This window comes from Diadema setosum, chromosome 20, assembly GCF_964275005.1.
Source record: "Diadema setosum chromosome 20, eeDiaSeto1, whole genome shotgun sequence".
Classification (NCBI taxonomy): Eukaryota; Metazoa; Echinodermata; class Echinoidea; order Diadematoida; family Diadematidae; genus Diadema; species Diadema setosum.
Genome location: NC_092704.1, coordinates 6238049 through 6264431, shown reverse-complemented (window position 1 = coordinate 6264431; position 26383 = coordinate 6238049). Strand labels below are relative to the sequence as shown.

Below are 26383 nucleotides of genomic sequence, written 5' to 3'. Positions count from 1 at the left end.
AAAGATAATTAATCAGGCTTTCTTATGATGTCTCATTCAATGAAGATAATGCTTGAATAAGAGAATATGATACCTCACACTTAAAATGCAGAACTTATTTTGATATATATATATATATATATATATATATATATATATATATGTAAGGCGTGTTGGGATTGAAACTGCGATTTGTTTTTTATTCAGAAAATTTCATGTACATGCACTTAACATAGATTAATTTCATTGGAAATGGATACTTTCGGTCGAGTTATTGTTCATAACTTGTGGTAAAATAGTTGTACTTGGTTGGGCTGGCTGCGATGGGAGATTGGGGTGGGGCTAACTGGGCAGTTTCTATACAGACATGGTACAAATACCAAATGCTATACTCTGCTTGGAAGAGAATAGACGCGTGACAAAATAGTTATCTTCAAAAAGACATAAAAGTATCTATAAGATCAAGAATATGTTACATGCGAAGATGTTTAATCTTTGAAGGCATATGAGGAACAGTGATGCAGAAACTGACCTACGCATTGTCTTGGTTGTACAGAAGTTAATTTAGTCTAGGCAAAGTCGAGTAGTGGGTGCGCATGCCTGACCGAGGGAAAGTTCATCGACCTTCTTTATAATCTAATGGTAGTTATGTTGACCGTTAAAGCTCATATCATATGGGGGTGTTGTTGTTAATCACTTGACAAAGCGCTGTACGTAATAGTGAAGTTGATCTTGGTGTGTCACTACTGAAGTAAAGAGAAAATGATGGTGGTCCATTTTCAGCTTTGTTTCATGTTTGATATTAAACACTGATTCTTGAACTGAACTTGATCTACGTTTCTTAATCGTTGTAACATGGATAGCTTTATCTCGGATAATCAACCTGGAATCCAGAAACTGGACAAGCTGAAGTGCGCATTCCTACGGGCAGCGCGAAGCGGCCGTGTGGAGGAGATGAAATCGCTGATGACCGACCCCCGTAACGACAGCGTCTCGGCAGCCCTGTGGAGCCGGGGACTTTTGGCAGCTATCTACACCAACCAATTCGGTATAGTTATTTTTTTTTCTTTTTTCGTAATAACTATTCAACTTGATACCCACGCATCTCCAAAGATGTAACGAAAACAAAATGAAACAAAACAAAAACCAAAAACAATGCGATTATTTTCTGTGTAAGAATGAGGATTTGTAATGCCATAATATCAGAATGAAATATCAAGTCATAGCACAAAAAAGTGGCTCTTAATTCTGCAGCAAATGAGGTTTTACTGGAAAATAAATTGTCTGGATTTATTCACTACTGCTTGTTACAGCAGTGTCCGTCAGCGGGTATGACAAGCCACAGGTGGATGCGAGGACTTTCCTTTGTTGTGATGGCAGTAACTAGCTGATACCTTTCTTATTATTACCTTACCATTATCTTAATTCTAGTCATGTTATTATTTTTTTTTTTTGCGTCAAGCTAGTACACAACTATGGCAAGTGTGATTGCTTTTGCAAATACATTATAATTTGTCAGGGTTCCATACTAACCTTTCTTTTTTTTTTTCTTGTGGCGCATTGGAGCCAATCATTAAATTTGAAATTTTGATTCCCCAAAAGAGACATGTAGTCGGCCGACATGAAATAAAGGAAATGTAGAAAACGAAAATAGAAAAAGAATATTTTGTGTGTGTGTATAAAGCAATTTTCAACTATTATTGTGTATACATTTATTCCGTTTTTGTTTTTGTTTTTGTTTTATGTTTTTGTTTTTGTTTTTGCTTCTTCGTATTTCATTTTAAATCATGAAAGTGTTTACTATAGGCCAGTAAGTATACTGGCCTCGAGATTGGTGAGGTGCGTGCTAGATAGTTCGTTTTCCCTGTTCTGCGTATTATGAGAATAGCGGTCTTTTGGACCAGCAGACATGTTGGTTTTTTTAAATTCACTGAGGTAAAGCATTTGCGATGTAGGCAAAATATTCATGTCTCCCTAACTGATGACGCTTGCCTGCAAATCTGCATGACAGCAATAATTAAAAGCTTTCATTAAAACATTGTAATCGGCAATATTGATAAAGAAAGTTTGTTACTGCATCCAATGTATGAGATCGATGCTTCCCCAGCTGTGTTAATAAGCGGACCGATGATCTACGCAAATACATTCTTTGTTTGAACATGAACTCCATTTATTGCTGCGTTGGATAAGATTACGCGTAAACAATGTATTATGTCATTTTGAAAACGACTGAAATGCCTAACTGAGAAAAAAAAAAGAAGAAAGGTATTGTGCACCAATATGTGCGCATGAGCTATTTGCCAACTGGCTTACCATACTGTTAAGTGTTTATGAACCACAAGTGACCTGCAACAACATGTAGCCCGCATTTCCTGAGACAATAAGCATGGTAAAGGTAAATGAAATATGGTTAACCTTAATTATGGCAAACTGATACCTTTCAGCTCGAGTTGGTCCCCGAAACAATCCTACCAGCATATAGCTTGCAATGCTCGACTGTACCACATACACGTAGGAACACTACCACCACCTCCGCGGCCATCGTCGTCATGTTACGTAACACTTCAACGTACTTCCAAGAACAGGATGAGAAAAGCAATGGAAATATCAACCCTTCGTCTGATGTAGAACACATTATCTTTGATTGCACTCAGCTGTAAAATATCATTGTAACAGACATAGAGAAGGCTTATGCAGTTAAAATAATGTCTTTAATTATACTATGAAGGATACTCGTATATTGTGAATCTGCGCATCATAAACATGACTGCTCTCTTTTACTGTTTTTTTTTTAATTTGGATATTAACGTCATTTCGAAAACAATTTTCATTACATAGAATTTGAATTCCTCATAGAATTGTATGCTCTTAAATATTTCATAAAGTGGTTCCTACGGATCCCCCCCCCCCCCAAAAAAAAAAGGGATCGAAAGCTAAATCCTCATCTTTACCAATAGTACATGTATACCATTCCGTATACTCTGCCATCCCATCAAATGACAGGCATGTTTGGCTCTATAGGCCTTAATGTCTAATGAGGTGAACCGGAATAAAAGAAGGGTACACATGATACTCATGATGTAATGGGGGTAGTGAAGAGCATTTAAGATAAGAAACACTAGATGGAAGAAGAAGGGATATTGCAGACATACTGATCATGATCATGCGTTGCCCTTACAAGAGAAGATACAACTTGTAACTGATCGCAAAATGAGCTATCAAATTTCTTTCTTGTCAATTAATTTTGATCTTGCGATTAAGCTTGTAAACAACAAAGAAAATAATAGGAAGATATAGGATGTTTTAATCATAACTTCCAGAATATTTCTTGTAATGCAGCAAGTGAGATATCATTGGAAGGGTTTTATTTTGCTCTATCTAATTATGGACTTACACTTATAAATGTTTGAAAATCATCTGAAAATGGCGTTTAAGCCGTTTTGCCATCAAACACTTCAGTTGAAGACAGTTCTGGCTAGAGCTTGTATCTATGAGATAGTGAGAGAGGATTATGGGGGGGGGGGGGGGAGAGAGAAAGGGGAGAACTTCCTCGATGTTTCTCGTTAATGTGCCACTCGTCTTCGGGAAAAAAACCCCCGAGTAATGCTCATATTCATAAATGTGATTTTTAAATTATATTCATAACTCCCAACTGCTTTGAACTTCGCTTTAAAAAGCGTATGGACCTCTCTCTGTTTAAATCATAATGTCTGTTTAGTCGTTCTTATATTTCAGAGCTAATTAAAGTACAAAGATCCTGCGATTTTTTTAAAATCAATGATATATTGAATGATAAGCAATTTCCAAGAAAAGAGAGACTTTATTATATATGTCAGCGCAGTGCAAACATAAATAACATATATAAAACACAAATATAACAATGAATTAAAAATGATGTCATTCTGAAATGAAATGCTTGAAATATTTGTGACGTAATGCAGGGCTCGACACTAACGGTGGCCCGGTGGCCCGGGACCACCAAAAACACACGTCGGGCCACCAACATTTCAGAAATGAAGAATTTGGTGGCCTGATCGGGCCACCAAAAAAGGTCGGATGTTTGCCTTTGGGCCACCAAAAATAAAAGTTAGTGTGGAGCCCTGCGTAATGGTAAAATAATAAATCATAATGTCTCATTTTTCATAAAGACACTGCGTAAACGCCATTCCAGAAAGAACACAAATTCGATCTGCATAAATTCATTTTTGAAGGGGGTACTCATTTTAAGATAAATTGTTTCTTTCATTATAAAGATTTCAAATCAGAGCTTCAATTTCTCAGCAAAAAGTCACTGACTTTTAAAACGACTCAAACATGTATATGCCCTAAAAAAACAACAACAACTGAATGCCTTTTGCGAACTCATCGGCAGCAGGATTTCAAAAATAAAGCTGTTCAAATCTTCAGCTTGTCTAATGAAAAATATCATAGTTCCGATTATATTGTTATTTGTTTACATACGCACTTAAAAGGCAAAAGATTTGTATCAGTTAATGATGACCCTTTTAAAAAGAAGTTTAGGGTAATCGTATAGGACTACTTTGTTAATAGCCCACAGAGATTTTTTTTTTTGAAAGATTCACATCAAAGAATTTCACCCTGACTTCCGACAAAGTATACCACATCTACCGAAGAACGAAAAGGCAAGGTAAAAACCAACAATGACACTTACTCATGTTACAATGTACTAGGAAACATACATGCAAACAAACAAACATACAAGCAAACAAACATAGAAACCAACAATGAGAAACGATAAACATTCTATCCAATCAATTCTTCCGAAAACAGAGTCCCTGAAATTTCTGTTAGACATGGATGTACCTCTGGACGACGCCCTCCTGCACGCTCTTGAGTGCCGAAACATGGAAGCGGTGGAGGAGATCCTAATTCACACCCAAAGCCCGGGCGAAGACCTGGTAAGAGAACCACATCTATGTGGAACTTTAGGCCATAATGATCCTGACTTTGCTCTTAACCGAGACCTTTTTAGTACTTTCACCACCCATCAAACTTAACGGACAAGTTCATCCAAGTGAATGTTTGGATTGATTGTTTGCAGCAATCTTAGTAGAACACATTCGTGAAAATTTGAGGAAAATCGGACAATCAGTTCAAAAGTTATGGATTTTTATTCTATTTTATATGTGTAGGATAAGAAGATTACTACATTCTGGGATATCACATACGGAGAACGTTGAAAAGAAACAAATATTAAGAAAATTCATCATAATATTTACTTTTCTGGCGTGATGAAAGAGCATTATGACATTGTTATGACGCGCCTCTTTTAGAAAGCAGTTGGGAAAAGCTTACCCTTGACATATCTGTGTCAGTAACAAATCGAGTATATACAGGTATAGTTTAATCAAAAGAAAAATTATGGAATTCTCTGTCTAACGTTATACACCCAATATTATCATGATATACATAATATTATAATGCCATCACACACTCTAGTGGGTTCTTATCCAGCACTATAACTTTAAGAATTCATAACTATCAAAGAATTCTTCGATTTTCCTCAAATTTTCTCTGATGTGTTCTACTGAAATTGTATCATTTGCTCAATCAAACATATGTTTTAGTCAACTTGTCTTTAAAAGCAATATTTCTCTCGTCCAACTCTCTTTTTATAACTTTTCAAAACAATTTCAGCAACTGAACAGCAACATGGCGATTGAGCTAAGTGTGCGTGACTGATTCATAAGCAGGGAGGTGAGTTTTGTCTCACATCCTTGCTGATTCAGTGTTCTATTCATATTCTATAACCTTTGAGATGAGTGGAATTGTGAACCAATCATGTTATTGTATAATTACACGCACAATCATGTCCCTGCCATTCTTTCCAATCCTCTTTGTTTTTTGTTTTTCAATCTTTCTACCGTTGTCATGCCAACATAAAAGACGTCAAGCGTTGTGAATCAGTTCGCAGTGACCCAAGAATTCCCAGCATGCACCACGCCACTCAAACTTGCCACGCGGATGGATGATTTAAGGGCGATAAAGGTGAGGCGGTCCTTTGACACAGTCCATCTCCACATTTTCCACAGTTTGGGCCCCTTTTCATGAATCACCTTGAAATAGGCTGGTCAGTGCATACAGTTATTATGGGCGCTTGTAATAGTTTGTGTATCGAACACAAAAACAGTTAGGTCTGTGTCGTCATCATTGATTAGTGGGGAATGAATTCGGCATCAAAATATTTCGAGTTTTGTACTTATTTCTTGTCAACACTCACGATTTACCTTGTTCCTATACTGTTGCCGTGATGATTCCTTTGTAATCTGTTGTTAGGGTTGACCCCCGCCCAAAAAACAGAGACGAAAATAATATCATTATTAACATACAAGAAAAAACAAAACAAACATGGAGCGACAGAAAATGTCTCAAGCTACGGGCATTTTCTTTGAATTCTTACGACATGTACGTTTGTCGTCTCCATGTAGCCGTCTCAACATTTCATCTTCACCGTAGTCAATATTGGGCCGGATGCATAAACGCTAGCAATTGCTTGTGCTAGCCTTTTACTCGAATCCGTATGCATAAAAAACAAGCAATTGCTTGCGAGCAGAAGCTTTTACTAACAAGCACAAGCAATTGCTTGCTGCCCGTAAGCAATTGCGTAGAGACCAAGCATTTACTTAAAAACGTATGCATAAAACATACCTTGTGCTTGTTCTTGCTAGCAATTGCTTACGATTTTCCAAGCTCTGTAAAACGAGCTTGAGCTTTTGCTTAACTGGGACGTTCCCTTTTAAGTATCATTTTCATATTCCTAAAAGAAAGACCACACTTGTGCAGGAGTGGTATAAATCTACAAGAAATTACTCCTAAGTAGTGTAAGAAACTCTTTCGTTTCAACAACGGGAATGTCCAGTGGTTAAGCACGCAAAATGTGATGAAAAACAGGTATAGGATGTCTGACTTCGGTGGAGAGCAAGGAGACCTCTCCACGTGCGATCTGGCAGATCCGGGCTACTATAAGCAGTGATGGGAATCAGCCAGTACGTGTGTGTGTGTGTGTGCGTCTGTGTGTGCATTTATGAGTGTCATTTCATAGCTTTTCTGCTATGTCAGGAAAGGTTTCCGCACACACACCCTTTCAAATACATGCTGTCGCACTCGCCTTTGTTCTTGTGTTCGCACAGGCGTGACGTCCCTTTTGTTGAAAACGCAAGCACTTGCTTGTGCGGGATAAGCAAAAGGTATGGGCACAAGCAAAAGGTTATGCATATGGATTTAAGCAATTTCTTGAGCTAGACCTTTTGCTAGATGAGCTTGTGCTTTTGCTTGAAGCAATTGCTTACAAGCAATTGCTTGTTTTATGCATTCGGCCCCTTGTTTCCATCATGTTGCCCTATGTTGCCGCTGCGGGCGCAATGACCATTGAATCTATCTTTATACGCTTCGCGAAAGTGAATGTGATACAGGCTTCAAGTCATAATAAAAGGTTTATTGTGTGTTCCCCCATTAAACTATCTACCCCCTCCCCGCGTTCCTTCTCACGAACTCGCACACGCACACTCACACACACACACACACACACACACACACACACACACACTCCCTTCCGCCCTAATTTCCAAAGATGTTGTTGGACCATGGGGCTACCATGCCTACGGAAGAAGAAGTTCTGGCTAAAGTATCAGATGACCACTTTGAGAGGTCTCTGGCCAAGCTCAAGTTGCATCAGGCGCTCACCAGCGAGGTTTACATCCTCCTCACCGCTGACGACCCCATCGAGACGGCTCTCACCTGGGGAGAGAAGCTGGCCGACGGGCCGGACCCCGATCGCAGAATATTCGAGCGCAGCTACGCAGAGATTCGGAATCGGCTGGAGCTCTTCCTCACCAAACTACTCGACTGCGCGAGTTGCAAAGACGAGATCTGGGAGGCCCTCAACGAGCGAATGGCACCGGACGGCACGCGGCGCAGTGTGTTCAAACGCGGAGGCGTGAAGGCGGATCCGTTGGGCCGGCTGAAGCGCGTAGTCAAACTTCAATACAAGAAAGTGAGAATTACGTATAAGTACAGTAATGGGTGAGAGAGTCTTAACGAATGGGCGGAGTTTACACACTGGCACCCAACTGAGTGAATGTTAGTAGAATGTTACTTACCGAGTACTTGATTTGAATTGCTATCCAGCTAATGAGCTCAGGTGTCATTTTATTACACTGCATTAGAAGCGTTCTCGCTAAACCCGTAGTGATGGGGGGTGGGGGGGGGGGGGTGGAACTCCTCTCAGAACAATAATACTTACCGTGCGAATTAATTTGTCAGTATGTTGGTATGAATTTATGTACTTGAATATCCTTTCCCCTTATTACTATTGACTGTCTCCAATACGTCTGACATGATCAACAAAAGAGCTGCATCAGCATTTTAATAGGCCAACAGGTTAGTGTTTGTTGCAGAATATAATTATGCCATGAATCAGGTATTTAGTGATCATGTTTATAGTATTATACAGCTCTATCAATTAAATGCATCATAATGATTAAGCTACTGATGATGACTATGATAAAAGTATCAAAAATACTCATGGGAATAATGATTATGAGTAAGTCATAACTATTACTACAACAACGATGACGATGATAATAACTTTCATATAATATGATAGTAATGATAGTTATCATGATCATGAAAATAGCATTTATGAAATTAATATACATATCCTTCGCTGCTTTCTTCAACTTTCAGTTCATTTCTCACAGCTACTGCCAGGAGTACCTGCTGAAGTGGTGGTACGGTAACGGCCCCATTCCCTGGGCCCACTACCACACCTCGGTCAGGTACGTGATGGCCTTAATCACCGCCGTGTTCTTCTCCCCGCTCATCTGCATCCTCAACGCTATACTCCCGGAAAATGTGAAGTGTGTGCGATGGTTCGACAAGCTTATGGATACTCCGTACGTCTCTATGTTTTCATTTGGTGTTTGTTTTCTTCTGGCTTTCATGGTTCGAGTTTGACTTTGACTTTAAAGGGGTGATATAGTACTGGTGGAGAATATAATGAGATGAGGATTGGGCTTTTAACTTTTTGCCAGATACCAAGAACAAATAAAACCACTTATGAAATACTCAGCATACCATTCTACATGTTCTAAAAGAAATTAAAAGTTTATTCGATGAAAATAGGTTTTGGAATGGTTGAGACATCCCAAAAAACAAATCAAAACAAAGCGATAAAAGGTAGGTGCTACATAGGATTGCTCTGTTTTGGATATCTCAGCCATTTAAAAACCAGTTTTCATCAAATAAACGTTGAAATCCTTTTGAACTTTCATGATCTTTCACATTTCATTGTAGGTTTGTCATTATCTCACCTAAAAGTGTTAGAAACCTGAAGTTAGACCTCGACCAAAACTATACGTTCCCTTTAAAAAAATAAATAAATAAAGAGGCCCGTCAGCGAACTTACGAGACGTCTTCAAGCATCATGTCAAGTATCGACGTTGACAATGAAAGGATTAACTTCCGGGTCATTTAATCCTCTTGACCCGATGACGACGATCACCCCCTCGTTCCTCTCACAGGTACGTCCTTCACATTATCGAAACCACTTCCCTCATCCACTTCGTCCTAATCCTCACGTGCATGACACTGGGCGAGGGCATCAGTCAGGTGGAGTGCCCCCACGACGGGTTCTACCGCTACGACCCCCGCGACCACAACTTGATGTGTAATGAGTACAAGTACGTCATCTTTCCGCCGGGTTCTCTCTTTATGGTGGTCTGTCTGTGGGTTGTTGGTGAGTTCATTATACAGGAATCGTTCACATAGAGGAATCTTTGGTACATTTTTTTTTTCATTTTCCGACACTTCTCGTTTATTTTCAATGGAAACTCTAATGTTAAAAAGCATAAAATTATGTCGCATTCACATTACCACTCCTCTGTCAAAATTGCTATTATAGAGCAACTGCTATATAGTAGCGTGTTGCATGTGGTTACTTGTTCTCATTCTATTATATTTGAGAAGAATCTGTTGTACCCTGAGTATTAATAGTCATTCTTTTTTGTTTATCTTTAGTTGGTCTTTAGTTGTACCCGTGCTCATCATCCTTTTCTTCACACTATTAGGCTTTTGTTGGGACCTACACTCCATAAGCTTTGCATTTTTAGTAGGTTCCATCGTATTTCTCTATAGCATTCTTTTACTTTGACTGGAAATGAAAAATCGACGTGATGTTCTCACACAGTCAAAATCTCCGTTTTAACTCTTTGTGATGTAATTAGAAATACAATAAGAGAAATTAACAGTTTATTTGATTGAAAATCGGTCTCCAAATGGCTGAGATAGCCAAAAACAAAGAGATCCTATATTAAAAGGTGGGATCCACCTTTTATTAGGAGCACTTTGTTTTGTTTTGTTTTTGATATCTTAGCCATTTCAAAAATGGTTTTTAATCAACAAACCAATGTTATTATACACAATGTGAACAATAGTTATAAAATGTTTCTAGAATAAACCGTCTACGGTTATGGTTTATTGAGAAAGATAGTAATATATCGTTATATCTTAGTCTTAATTGCGATATCTGGATGTGGTAGGATGTTTTGTGATACGACTAACCTACAAATATGCATCAAATGTGATGACTCGAACATTTTTAAATCACTGCTCCCTATGGTAAACAATACCTTTAAGCTGTTGTTATTGTAAATACTTTGTATTTCATCAGGACTGACCTGGCACCATGTCACTAAGATATATTACAAGGGATTCAAGAAATACTTCTTCTTCAAGTGGCATTTACTGGACGTAGGATCTATTGCCCTCTATTGGATTTACATCCTCACCACTTTCAGCATTTACTGCGTATGTATTAGTTCAGCATTCAACGTGTTTAAGTCATATCTCACCCTGTGGTGGCCGTCAATGGATAGCACAATTCTAAGGATCAGGGGAAATCCAGTCCAAATATAAGTTAGTCTGATAAAAAAAAAGAGTAAAATCTTACGAGTTTAACGGTAAAAATTTGACTGAAATCAGATGAAAAATAAGGAAGTTATATTTTAAAGTTTTCCTAATTTCTGCAAAACAGTTCTTGTACAGTGGATAATACATTATGAATATGCAAATGAGTGAGCTAACCATGTCATACCCTCACAATTTTCCATTGATAGTGTACAAAAAAAAATGACGAAAATTCAATATTTCTGTCATTGAAGCCATTGAAACATGATGTTATTCCTGTTTGAATAACTTCAGAATAGTGATCAGTTAGATATACGAGGATTTGAGCCTCGGGCATAATTGCATTTGACTAAAAAACTGGAAATTTCAAAATTGTATGTACAAACTATATGATAAGTTGTGAGGGGAGGACATGCTCACTTTGCCATTTGTGCAAGAACTGTCCCCTCCCCCCCCCCCCCAAAAAAAAAAAAAAAAATAGCAAAACTTCAAAATATCATAGCTTCCTTATTTTTCATCTGATTTCTATCAAAATTTTACCGTTGAACTCAAAATATTTCACTCTTTCTTATCAGACTATCTTATAATTGGACTGGATTTCCCCTTTAACAGGACTCCGGATATGTCGACCTGTATATAGTCGAATACCACACCGGCAAGCTGCAGATTCTTAGAGAATCGCGCTATTTCCGTTCAATTAAGAAAACATGAAACATGAAAGGGTTTAATCTGTTTTCAGCCTCTTCGTGTTTGTCTGTATGTTTTCCCCCAATAGAAGACTAGAGCATTTCACGAATATTAGAACATGATCATCATGTCTGCGAGAAAGTAAAAATTATTATCGTCCATATGTGAATTGCTACGTCTTAAGTTTAATGTTGAAAGTTATGGTATATCAAGCTTACAATAGTTGAAATGAATCATCATTTTCCCCCAAGTAGCACTAATCGACGAACTTTAGTATGGTGTTTAGTGGATTGCCATCGAAAGGTTGTCAAAATTTTGTTTCTTCTTTTTTTAAACCAAAGAAGAAATAAATCTTTACAATTTTCTCACTTAGATGTGTCCATTGATCTCACAATCATGATAAAACTCTAATTTCACTTTTTTACCCTCATTATCTTTCAGTCCACCAACATGATATGGTACACGTGAGTATTATTTGAGTCATCCAGAAAAGTTTCCATTTCATAGAAAGTGTGACAGGTTCAAATATACTCTGATATTATGTCGTCACAAAGAAGACAGTGATCAAAAAAATGCGTACCGCTATAGATTTATCCACGAGTATAAAACTGAAGGCGTATAACGTAGGTTTACATACACATGCTTCAAATATCAAATGTTTCACATTTTGCTTCACAGTTTGTATTTGAGTTAACAGCATTCTACTGTCCCGTACAATGTCATGTTTCTTATTCTACAGCCGATTAATCTTATTCCCCTCGTTTCTGACTGTAACGACCGTGGTACATGTTAGAATAGTTACAATGGCTTCTAAGACAGTAGTCCTATAATGTCATGTTTTGATAATGTATTATCTAATTATTAAGTATCAGAACCTTTCCATTATTTTGGAATGATATGTGATGCAATTAAGCAAGTTGAGCAATTCATACATTTTCTTATAGATACATAGGTGACGTCACAACACTGATGTTGGAGGCCTACCTATGTCGGCCTATAAATCATACAGTCAAACTTACTATGGCAGACAAATGTCTTTAGCGGCTTGTTGCCGTATATTCAATTCAATTCAATTCAATTCAAACTTTATTTCATTTTTCGAAAAAAAAAAAACATAAACATTTCACTTTCTTTGGTAACAGAGAATATGGTTGCATATAATCAAAACAAAGTAAATTGAGAAAGCATAATTGTGGAACCTTGGGGTAACAAATATGTTGTAATGAAAATTTACTGAAGTGATATAGACGATGTAACATTACACAAAATATCGAAAAATGGGGGAACCCACTAAAAAGGCAATGCTTGTAGAATGTGGGCCCCTCAGGTACAGAATGTCAATAGAAAATGAACTGATGCAAAAAGGTGAAAAAAAGATTGGGAATATAGTCAGATAAAAAAAAAGTCTGGAAGCCCAATAAGAAGACAGAGTAACAAACAGACACACATACACAGGCGAATGAACATTAAACGAGACTGGGACGACAAACTTATAGAGAGGGACTTAAATACAAGACAGAACGAGACAAGACTGACATGATAGGAAGACAATACAACGGACAGAAAGGCAAAACAGATCCAGCGATCCTCGACAGAACTATATCGAAAAAATAACGGGATGCGTGGAAAGGATACGGAAATATGGGAAAATAGAGAGAAATAGATGCGGAAGTAATACAAGTAGAATCGAATCTACTCTGTAAGTGTCACAGGACAACAGGGACGAGAAAATATGTGACAGTATATTATTGGTAATCAAAATTTTTCGAAAAGAGATTAAAATGAGCCAACAGGCTGACTCAATTCTGTAGGAACATAACATTGCAATAAAAAAGACTTTAATCTCCTTTTAAATGAAAATATAGAGGGTGCATTTTTTTATGTCATTATTCAGAAAATTCCAATAAGTTGGGCCAGAATAGATAAGTGTGTTCTTAGCAAGAATTGTTCGTAGAAGAGGTAAGTGAAATTCATTAGAACATCGAGTGGGATAGTCACGGAATGATTGATTTCTTTGAAACATAGAATCGAATATGGAGGGGAGTGAGTTGTTGCTGTACGTATACATAAATTGTCCCAAATTAAATAAATACAAATCATTAATTTTTAGCAGCTTATTAGCGGCAAATAAAATATTTGAGTGGGAGGGTATGAAAGGATAACTGATGACACGGAGAGCTTTCTTTTGTAGAAGGAACGCTCTATCCAGTAAGTTCTGGTGAGTGTTGCCCCAAACTAAAACACCATAACTAAGATAAGGCAATATCAATGACGAATGTAACATAAGTAATGATTTTTGTGGGATATACAATTTCATTCTATTTATAACACCTATATTACGAGAGATTGTGTTGGATATACAATCAATATGTAACTTCCAGGAAAGTTTGTCGTCAACAATAATTCCAAGGAATTTAAAATGTGAAACTCGTTCTAAATGAAAATCATTCAAAACTATAGCTGTACTCAAAATGTCAACAGTGTTACTAAAAATCATATATTTCGTTTTTTGGGGCATTCAACGATAATTTATTGGCTCTTACCCAATTATTCACTTTTTGTAATTCAGTATTGACTTTTTGAACAAGAAAATTAACATCATTGTGGGCAAAAAATACACTGGTATCGTCAGCAAAATGGATAAAGGACAGTACATCGGATGCCTGACAGAAATCATTAATAGAAGCAATAAATAGTAGTGGCCCTAATAAACTTCCTTGTGGAACGCCAAAATTCACTTCACTTATTACTGAATAATTGTCTTTAATTGTAACAAATTGTCTTCTATTTCCTAAATAACTCTTGAACCACTCCAAGGCCTTCCCACGTATTCCGTAATGTGATAACTTGTGGAGTAGAATATCGTAGAATCGTAGAATATATGGCCACTAGAATACCCCCCCCCACCCGAACAGCCATGCTAAAGACCAAGTAGGCCTACTGTGCGGAGAGGCCACCTGTCCAACACGGTCAGTGGCCACCAATTTTGTATTATCCCCAGTATGTACATACACTGCATATGTATAAATACATACATAATTTTTTTTTTTTTTTTTTTTTTTTTTTTTTTTTTTTTTTTTTTTTTACATCTATCATAGCTTCCAGAACGACACGGTCGTCTCCATGAAGACAAGCCGTGTCTCTCTGCCGGTGAAACTCACCTACACCAAGTATGAAGTCACCCGCATAGCCTGGCGCACGTTTGACCCACAGCTGGTCGCCGAGATCTGCTTCTCTGGTGAGCACGTCGTCAACTTCGTGCTGCTTCACTTTGCGTTATTTTACGAAGATCAATATATTTGTATATTTGTTCATATTTCTATGTTTATGTATGTGCAGGTGTGTATACACGTACATATATTCATATTACAGAGCTCGACATTGACCTTTTGTCTGGTGGTCCGAAATGATATATAGTGGCTCGAAATAACAACAAAAGTAACATTCCCTTTGAACCATAAAATTAGCCGATCGGTCCACCAAATCATTTGTTGTTGTTTTTTGTTTTTTTTTTACTGGCCCGGGCCACCAGCCCACCGCCAATGTCTTGCCGTGTTATATATCATACTATCAGCGTGACTATTGTCTGATATTAACTAACTTGAACGCATCTGCATGTACTTCAATGTGCTATCCCAACACGCCATTTCACCTGCTTTTACAAGTGGTCACTGATGACTTGTATAGTGATTATGTATTATTTCGATAGGGAAATAAGATGAAATGAGAAATGAGCGTGAACCCAGTATTTATACGCCCAATTACGACTAATTATCTCTGTAATTAAGACAAATTCCAGACCAGTTGAGAGATAGTAAGTTAAAGTTTATTGACCACGCTGCGCACACTATTGATAATCATTCTCATCTTATTGGTATCTTCCTGGACTTCTCCAAGGCCTTCGTTACAATTAATCATGAAATATTACTTTATAAACTGTCTCATTATGGAATACGCGGGAAGGCCTTGGAGTGGTTCAGGAGTTACCTACAAAACCGAAAACAATATGTATCTCTGAACGAGTACAGCTCGAGTTTAGAATTCATTAAATGTGGCGTCCCACAGGGTAGTTTATTAGGACCTTTACTTTTTATCATTTATATCAATGACTTTTGTAGATCATCTGACATACTCTCATTTATACTTTTTGCTGATGATTCAAATATTTTCTTTTCTCACCAAAATCCAGATACTCTTGTACGCATAGTTAATTCCGAATTGAAAAAAGTAACTCAGTGGATAAGAGCTAATAAATTATCTCTTAATCTTCAGAAAACTAAGTATATGTTTTTTAGTAATTCTTTAGAAGATTTAGACACAGGTATTGTTCTTGATAACACTTTGTTAGAACGAGTTCCTCATATAAAATTCCTTGGTATCACAGTGGATGATAAACTTTCGTGGAGGCCGCATATTACTAACATTAGTACAATAATTTCACGCAATATTGGTATTATCAATAGACTCAAGTTTCATATTCCATTGTCCTCTTTGTTGACGTTGTATTTTTCTCTAATTTTACCTTATCTTAATTACGGACTCCTAGCGTGGGGTAGTGCCCATCAAAACTTACTAGATAAATTACTTTTGTTACAAAAAAAGGTTATTCGTATTATTTGTGGCGTCCCGCCACGTTCCCATACAGAGCCATTATTTATTAAACATGAGATTTTGAAAATTAAAGATTTGTATTTTTTTCAACTTGGTCAGTTTATGTTTAATTACAATGTAAATGCACTTCCCAGTATTTTTAATTCAATGTTCCCACGGAACCAGTCTTTTCATGATTATCCCACTAGACAATCTAATGAGTTTCATTTACCCCTCCTGAGAACTTTATTGGCTCAGAATACATTTATATACACTGGTCCTAGATTTTGGAACTCACTGAGCTGTGAAATAAAAAATTCCCCATCTTTGTATTCTTTTAAGCGCAAGTTGAAACTTTTTTTTATTAAATCCTCCCTGACATGTTTTTTTCCATTAACAGCTATAGTTTTTGTTAACCTCAGAGTTCATCATCCACGCACCAATCATTCAAACACTGAATTTATTATTACGTAAAGAAGTAGTCATTACAATCCTTGCTCAGCTGCATGCAGCACCAACTCTATGAAGCACATTCTCTACCATCCTCTGTTCCATTTCCCTTATTCAGCGTGTAGGTATTCTCTCATTCTCTCTTTTCTTCTTTCTTTCCTTCCATACTTTTCATCTATTCTGGCAAGTTGCGTCATGTTGTTGAGTTTCTTCTGTTTTGTCCCGTCCTGTCGTATATTATATTCGTCACAAGTGTTTGTAAATAAGTAATTTATAGGTTTTATGAGTGGTTCACAATCTACAAGCTTTGCTTTTTAGTGGACCTCTCTATTCTTTCTTCCTTTTTTTTTTCAACTGAAGCATGACTTTGTATTATATTTTTTTTTGCCAGTATGCGCTCCTATGTTTATTGATACCATTTATTAATTAAGACAAATGTTCTTTGTTTATGATGTAAAACCTGATTTATCTTGTGTTATGTTTTTGTTGAAAAAGAAAAAAGAAGAATGAAAATAAATGAATTGAATTGAATTGAATTGAATAGTATGAAAAGACGGAGTAAGTTATTCTAGGCACGACGACAAACATTTAATTTTGATCAAAGTCGGATGAAAGTTAAGGAAGTTATGAAATTGGGAAGTTTCGCTAATATTCACTAGATAGTTCTTGATCAGTAAATTTATTATGAATATGCAAAAAGTGAATTGATGATGTCATCCGAATGTCATCCCTATACAACTTACAATGTAGTTTGCGCATAAAATTGTGAAATTTCCGAGTATTTGTTCAAATGCATTTTATACTCGCAAGTCTAAAATATTGATTACGACTGATCATTATTTTATTTTCCAACCAGGAAAACACAATGTTTTACGCTTTTGCAGCAGTAAAAAAAAAAAACAAAACCAACAAACAAACAAACAAAAAACTCCTGAATTTTCATTATTTCATTGTGTGTGTGTGTGTGTGTGTGTGTCCACGATCAATGGAAAGTTGTAAGGTGATGCATCACCAGCTCACGCATTTACATATTCATTTCAAATGTTCAAGTACTCCTTTTTGCAAAATCTAAAGAAATTTATGATATCATAACTTCATTACTTTTAATCCATTTGACAAAATTTGAACTTATGTACTTGTCATATTTTACTTTTTTTTCACACTAACTTTTAACTGGTCCTGAATTTCCCTCAAACACGATGAGAACTAAAAAACGGCAAGGATATTCATTGAAGTGAAACCGATGGAGGGCAATGAGTTAATCCCTTGCTTCAAAAACAACTCGATACAACATTCTTTAATTTGAAGATGAATGATGTTACCCACCGCGGCGACAATCATTGTGTATCCACGGGGAAGCTTGCTAGTCTAGTAGATACGACGCCTGTCTACAAAGCAATGAGGAGGTCATGGGTTCGAATCCCACTCGATTATGTATGGTCAGTGATTTGTTTCATGGCTATACGCAAACACTCAATAATCAGCATGCATGTACGTCGATGAATTGTAATTTGTCAATCAGTAGCAATACAAAAATCTCGACGCAAGAATCGTTAATGTGCGTTAAAAATTATGATGGTTTTAGAGGTACTAGAAACGTCAACTTGGCAATAAGAAATTTAAATAAACAGTCAGTTCAGTCCGAAATAAAAGGACTGGAAATGATGATTACAATGAAAATAAGTGATAAACGGCTATCTATTCAGTCACAAATTTGCCACATCGAAGCTAACGATTGGGAACTGGAGACCCGATTTTTTTTTTCTTTGAAGTAAACTTGTGCTGTCGAGCAAATCACAGAACTTTGTGTTTTTTTTTTTCTTTCTTCCTTGAAGTGGCCAACATCTTCTCATGCCTTCGCCTCCTCCACCCAATCGTCTCATTCGAGTTCGTTGGTCCGGTGCTGATCTCCTTCGCGGCCATCATGTCGGACATGCTTCGCTTCACCTGTCTCTTCGCCATCGTGCTTGGGGCGTTTGGCCTGGGTTTCACCCAGCTTTACGCCGCCGTGTCCACGGAGTATTGGTCGATGTGCGAGCTCAACAAAATCGCGTGCGAGTCGACCTCATTTGACAAGTGAGCACGCAGGTTCTCTGATTTTTTTTTTCTCTCTGCTTATACTCTCTTCTCTCCTCGCGGCACTATATATGACACTGTGGTTTAGGCTCGGTGAGTCCTAGTGTAGGAATCATGGGTTCAAATGATTCAGCCAAAACGTCCCCGTGACCCAGGTTTTGCAATTTCTACCCCCTGCTTGTTCACGAAATACGGGCAAACATCTACGGTCTGGTGCCATATTCCATGAATGGAATATGGCACCAGACCGTAGATATTTATATAATATTGGATGGCCTTGAGGTTAATACAAGGAAATATTGGACAAGCTATGCACAAATATTGGACGAGTCGAAGACGAGTCCAATATTTTGCTTAGCGAGTCCAATATTTCCTTGTATCAACCGAAAAAAAGGACATCCAATATCATCATTATTATCCTACAGAGGATTTTAGCAAAGAATATTTTCACTTACCCTTTTCTGTCTCTGAGTGTTGTGTGGTCTCCTGCTGTACTTGATCCTGACATGTGGTATGGTACACTCGTCGGTGCAAGTTAATCCCCTTCATTCCCAGATGAAACAGTGATCTATGTATTTTGATGTACAATTTTAACTAATTAATATATGAAATTTGTTTGTACAAACACAGAATTTTTAGAAAAAAACGATATTTTAGTTAATTTGTGATTGACCAATCACAGACGTTTTTACTTCAAATTTCGAGTCATCTCGTATATCTCAACCAATCACGGTGCAGTTTATAAAAACTTTGGGGAATCCCCCTCTCGCCGTCCAATATTTTCAATATTGGTCGCCTCAGGAAAAAATATTGGTCGAGTTCAACAAACTTTCTAAGTGGGTCGGAGGTAGTCGAGGTGCGTCGACAAAATAACACTTGTATTTGGGCTCTAAAAATCCTCTGTATGGATAATAATTGCCCGTATTTCGTAAGAACAAGCAAGGGGTAACGATTTTATCTCTTTAAGTGCAAGTGCTAACCTTCTTCTCGCTGATTTCGTCTCGTGAATGATGTTGAAATCGCCGGCTGTCAGCTATGTTGACTTACGTCTCGCGAGCTGATTACTGTATGCGCGCATCGTACACGCAAGCAGTACGCGCAGCTAGCTGTAAGACAGCGCGTCTCAGGCAAAGACAAGACGCACATCACCTGAGACGCACTGTCTTTGAAGTTGTTGTTGTTGTTTATCAAGTGTCTTTGAGTGGTCTCAGGTGATGTGCGCAATACGCTTGAGGACCGCGCGCTGTCTTACAAAAGACAGCGCGCGGTCGGTTTTCCGACTTTTATTATTTTTCTCAAAATACTCCAAAACGACTCATCATCCCGGCAAATCGCGTCAGCCAGATAAGTTTCTTTGTAGACTCTTTCGATGTAGGCCTATTGCAAGCAAATATGAAATGGTGCCAGACGGGTTCTCAAATCCTTACCAAAACTATGTTTTCACTTTAAGCGTCTTTGCTGTGTAACCTGGAATATCATGACGTCATATCACGGAATACGGAAAATATTCAGTGGTTGGTCTGAGTGTGATTGACCAATGAGATTACAGAATTCACGATCACTAAAAGATAAAGACCAATTTTATAGTAGCAATATATATTATCCCCCCCCCCCAAAAAAAAAAGAAAGAAAAGCGGCTGAAGTAATTTAATTCAATTCATTTGATAAGACACGGTCATTTTGATAAGACATCGCCATTACCATTCAAGTACAACAGACAATATGGACATGATGGAAGACCAAAAGTGGCATTCATTGTCACTATACATGTACTTGAAAATGGGCTAAAGTATCCTCCGTATGTTTTTTTTTTTCATGACCTTTATGTAAAACATTAATTCTTACTCTATGGAGTATGCTAATTTTTTTTATACGGTAATAAAACAAACAAACAAACGAACAAACATTGCTGTAATAGGACAGATTTTTATCAGTTGTCTCCCATTGTACAAATATATTTGTAAGATCGCAAATGCTGATCTACATTTTAACAAACATGTCGGAAAAAGAGGAACCAATTGGATTCAAACCTGTCATTTAATGCTTTCCAAACATTATTGTTACCGGCAGAAAGCAGTTGAGATTAATAAAGCAGATGGGTGAAGATGTGCTATGACCAATGTTTGTCTGTATCTCTCTATTGCCACAATGCTCTATCATATTTTTGTTCAAAGCATTATCATTAGGCGCGGTCAGACTGGCAAAAGATCGCGAAGTTTAAGATCGCGAAGTTTGGTCCATTCGTACGCGCACAAGAAAGAGTGCGCCGTCCGATGGCTTGTGATTGTGACGTAACAATGCACATCTGTACATGACAATGGTCTCGCACTTCGGAGACACTGCCCGCAAACAGATCGAGAAGTTTTGCCAGAAGTTTCGCGGGAAGTTTGCGGTCACACTGGCAAAACTTCGAGATCTTAAAGATCGCGATCTTAAATTTCTCGTCACTTCAGGTTATTCTATATAGGTGAGGGAAAGGATGAGACGATGGACGTAGCTTGAATCCTCACAGTTTGATTTTTATTCTCAAGCTTTCGGGCCCTGCCCTTTATCAAGAGATGTGTTGTACAATTCACATTTGGGCTGGTTGCAAGCCGGCAATCAGTTGGCAACCGGTTGCGGGAAACATTTAGTGATGATGGGTGGAGGTAGGCGTGCTGAAGTTAGGTATATATATATATATATATATATATATATAGAGAGAGAGAGAGAGAGAGAGAGAGAGAGAGTAGAAGTAGTAGTAGAAGTAGTAGTAGTAGTAGTAGTAGTAGTAGTAGTAGTAGTATTAGTAGCAGTTGTAGTATAACCATACTTTTTCATAACTCATTCTTAACCGTCACATCCTGGCCTATTTCAGTATAGGCCACTCGATTGCCGTCTTCTTCTGGGCCCTCTACGGTGAATCCAACGTGTCCGATTTTGCGCTCCCACCCAACCTGTGGTTGACACGTGACGTGGGTTTGTTTCTCTTCGGCGTTTACTTGCTGCTGTCCATTACCATAATGATGAACGCCCTCATCGCCATGTTGAGCAACACTTATTCTCGAGTTGAGGTAAGCAACATTCGTTTGGCGTGCAAACAGTGTTACCATTAGAACACAAAAAAGGAAGAGAAATGACTTGTTTTTCAAAGTTTCTGAGAAAACCTTAACCGTATCACGGTTTAAGTTGGAATGAAAATCATCGCAAATCTTTTCACAAATATCAATCTATATTGGCAATGATTGCTTGCATTAATGTGGATTTTTTAGTTAATGTCAATTGTACGTGTAAGTTAGAATACAATTCCTCTGACGTTGGACTGGGTTGCATGCTTTAATCATTATCGCATTATGGGCATAGTCAAAATTTGAGCAGAGTTTTGTCCGAGTCAAGTTTTCGAGCTTGTGGAACAGTATTACTGATGAAACGTGTCAAAGGAAAAGGTGGATGAAAAGGGATCATTTCACGAGCCCGAAACCCACGAGTCCTATGGCCCACGAGTCATACAGACCACATGTCATACAGTCCATAAACTCGATACTACGCAAAAAAGGCCCACCAGCTCGACACTAGAAAAACACAAGGACCATGTGCCCGACAATAGGCAAATAAGTCCCATGAGTCAGACACTACGCAAAAAAAAAAAGACTACCTGACGCGATCGATACTGCCTAGTGTCGGACTCATATGGGCCTTATACTAGAATTTCAGGGAGAAAACCAACATTTTGAATATTGTGATGTAAGATTGGTGTGATATTCAATGAAGAAGGCAATATGACATTTGGCAGACTGTCTGTTGTAATTGTGCCAATTGCTATAAAAAAAAATGTTGCTTTGCTTGTGAACGTTAACACTAGAGAAATAAAATCCAACACTTTACCATTATGAAAAGAAATAATGGTATAGTAATGTAATCAGGAGGTTCAGAGCAACTATCTTTTAGAGTCAGAATGAGATAAAGTGTATGTGTCTTCATTTTTCCTTATTACATAAGAACTATCCTGCTTTACATCTAGGTGAATTCGTAATTCTGTAGTTTCCGACGACAAAATTTTTATCTAGCTCAGAAATAAACGCAAACAGAAGGAAACTGACCAGAAATTAATATGAATCATTAGTAGAATCAAGATGAAATCCCGTTTTCTTTGCTCATTTTTCCACTAATAAATTGTGTTCATTTCTGGTCAGTGTCCTTCTGATTGCGTTTGTCACATGCTCAAAAAGCTACATCACTTCGGTGATCCCTCGCGTTTACCCCCAAGTTGAATTATCCCTCGTGTTTATGTCAGGATCAAGTGTGTGCGTGTGTGTCACATGATGGATCAATGTATACACAAGATCAGTCCGAATTGAAATAACACATGTGCATAATTCATCACTCAACAAAAACAAAGATATATACCTTGCTGAATTTGTTGGTACACACACACACACACACACACACTCACTCACACATCCGTCTTAAAGTGTACATAGAATATGAGATGTGAAAAAGAAAGGCAGAGGAAGAAAGGAAGTCTAGTCAGTCATGGATACCGTCTGTCTAAATACACTCTGTTTACATAGAACTTTATACCTGGAAAATGCATTATTGTCATATCTCATATTTATCGTGTGTGTCTTTGTCGTTTGTAACACTGTGTCTGGTAGGGTTCCATGATAGATCATTATTCAGCTTAAGTATCAGTGAGTGCCGTGAATGAGTTGCCCTAAATAAACATCATACGCAGATGAATACATAGAAAGTGTACAGGGATAGTAAGAGTATAATAAACTCCTCAAAAAAAGTTTGGAAATCTGACTTCAGTTGTTAATTTCTCCAGTCAATGGAAAGATTATTAAATTCTCTTTGAGATGATATCCTACTCATTATGATTATGCTATCAAGTAATGGGCTGTACTCAAAAGTGTCTGATAAGGTCTGCATTGAAAAGTTGTAAAATGAACAAGAACGATCCGTATGAATGAGAATGGTCGTGAAGAGTAAATAGAGAACATGTTCTTTTGTGTTACGTCTTTTGTTCTCAACTAGTCAGCCATGAAGGTAAATTTCAATAGACATCTTAACTTCACATTCAAGTTTTCAGTGGTGCCGTGCGAGGCAATTTTGATAGCTCATCAAGTTTTATGGTTGTACATCATGCCACGTGTAAGCAATGTTCAAAAAGCCTGCGCCATAGGGCAATTTGAAGCTGGGATGTTTCAAAAAGATGTGGCAGAGAGACTAGGTGTGAGCCCTGGCACCATCACCCAATGGAAACAAATATTCCGAGCAACAGAAGATGTCAAGGAGAGACCGAGGGGTAGACGTCCGAAGATGACAACGGAGCACCAAGACCGTTACATCAGGGCACTTGCTCTTCAGGATCGCAGGCGAACGTCACAGCGTATCAAACGATGTTTTCTGAGAAGATACAATACAAGGTTATCCGATCAAACTGTAAGAAACCGCCTCCACGCTGTCCAGCTCCGAGCAAGAAAGCCAGCCGAGAAACCAGCCCTTATTGCTCAACAGAAGCAGGCGCGCCTTCGTTGGTGCCGCGATCATCTCCGCTGGAAAAGACGTGAATGGCAGATTGTTCAGCGACGAGTCACGCTTCTGCCTGCGGAAAGTTGGTGGGCGAGCTATAGGGTGTGGCGTAGACAGGGTGAACGTTTTTGACGATCGCTGCATCGAGCGCGTCACGCCATTCGGAGGAGGGATCGTGATGGTGTGGGGATCCATTGCAGGAAGGACAGAGATCGTGGTCATCGACGGCAACTTCACCGCCCAGCGATAAAGAGACAAAATTCTCCAAGCCGACTGCTGTCCCGTATCTACGGAATATGGGTGACGACGCAATCCTGCAAGATGACCACGCAATACCACATAGAGCGAGACTTGTGCGCAACTTTCGAGAGAGAGAGAGAGAGAGAGAGAGAGGGCATCACTAGAATGGACTGGCCTGCATGCAGCCTCGACCTCAACCCCAAAGAACATCTTTGGGATCACCTTGGCCGAGCTGGGGAAGAGGATCATAAATGCAAAGACGCTGGCAGGACTCCGTCAGATACTGGTTGACAAGTGGAACGCCATTCCTTCAGCAGCGAATCACGAAGCTAATCAACAGCATGAGGATAAGGTGCCAGGCGGTGGTGCAAGCACTTGGGTCGCCCACCAGATACTGAGCCCCGATCATATTCATTGACGATATGAAGACAAAGTAAACATAAAGTAAAGACAAAATAATGACAAAACACTGCAAAATGAAGACAATATAAAGATGAAACTCCATTAAAATCAAAACCATGCCATTTCACTTCTTTATGTCTCTGTTGTGATTAATGTAGAGAGGTTCTCTGAGATAAAACGGTTAGAGTCATGATCGTTTGTGTGTGTGTGTGTGTGTGTGTGTGTGTGTGTGTGCGTGCGTGTCTAATTTGTTTATCTGTTTGGTTGAACGCATACATGTTTCACTCCATAAAAAAAAAAAATGCTGATGTTACAGTAAATGAACACCAAAGAAACAATGGGGAACTCACTCATCACGAGGAAACTGCACTAAGGACGTCAAAAATTAGGCCATTTCGCAGCTTTTAAATTCTGACCTCATATTTGTAAGCACTGCACCTCCATGTAAACGATAATCATAACAAGTACGGTATCATATTTTGGAAAAATTAAACAATCTTTGTGTGGTACTAAGCAGAACTAAATTATTTCTAAGGAAAAATGAGAAATGATTGATCAAACTCAGATTTCCAAACTTTTTTGAGGAGTTTATGTAAGTGGTAAATGAATAATGCATTAGGATTAGATTGCATTTGAATAAATGAAAACATTAAGAAATAAATAAGCAAATTTAATGATGAATGAAAGAAAGAAAGAAAGAAAGAAAGAAAGAAAGAAAGAAAGAAAGAAAGAAAGGTATTAGGAAATTGAATGTACTGTCTCAATGGCCTTGTCATTATTCCTCTATAGGAGCAAGCTCGAATGGAATGGCATTTTGCACGGACCCGCATAATGCTCGAGTTCGACCAGCGTATGACCGACGGAGGGCTGCCGCCACCGTTCAACATTACACCGCGGATCGGTCTCTGGGTGCAAAAGGCTGTGCGCGCCTTGAAAGGACTGCGCAAGCGCAAAGCTAAAACATGGACGCCGGTAAGTGTATGACAGACTTCTCCTTAAAAGGGGAAACCCTAGGATTATGTGAATTTGGACGAAAATTCTGAGTAATATTTATCGACTGAGGGAATGGAATGATCATTACAATCACAGTCAAGGAAAGAAAAAGACTAATTTCATATTGTTATCGTGTTCATGTACTACGCAAGGCCGGCGCCGCGTTTTTTAAAGGGGGGGGGGGGGGGGCAGTGCAGGCAGTATATTGACAAATGCGAGCGGGCGCGTGTACAAACACACGTTCAACCTTACAATAAGGAAATTCACACAGGGACAAGGAAGGTCTCATATTCATAATCACATACATGTATTCATAATCATATAAACACATACAGATCTATACTCTGCGTTGATGGCACGAACACATGCATGCTCACACGAAATCTCACATGATTGTGATAATTTTATGCCTCATTAAAAATGGAAACTAAGTCTCCTATGCGTCACTCTTGTGTTTTCAAGATGTGGTTTCAAAAGTGTTGAGGATCGGCCTCTTGATTAAATCTATCCTGTTTGAAGGATCGTC

The 26383-nt window shown here is 38.2% G+C and overlaps 1 protein-coding gene across 1 annotated transcript; it reads left to right on the top strand.

Moving 5' to 3' along the window:
• Window positions 1-834: 834 nt before the first annotated feature.
• On the top strand, window positions 835-25848 carry LOC140244048 (transient-receptor-potential-like protein). Its single transcript, XM_072323698.1, has 12 exons — window positions 835-1027; window positions 4771-4898; window positions 5887-5988; window positions 7571-7993; window positions 8686-8894; window positions 9522-9736; window positions 10670-10806; window positions 12034-12056; window positions 14691-14830; window positions 18468-18708; window positions 21566-21761; window positions 25654-25848. Exons 1-12 carry the CDS (start codon window positions 835-837, stop codon window positions 25846-25848), a joined length of 2202 nt encoding a protein of 733 aa, XP_072179799.1.
• The last annotated feature ends 535 nt before the right edge of the window (window positions 25849-26383 follow it).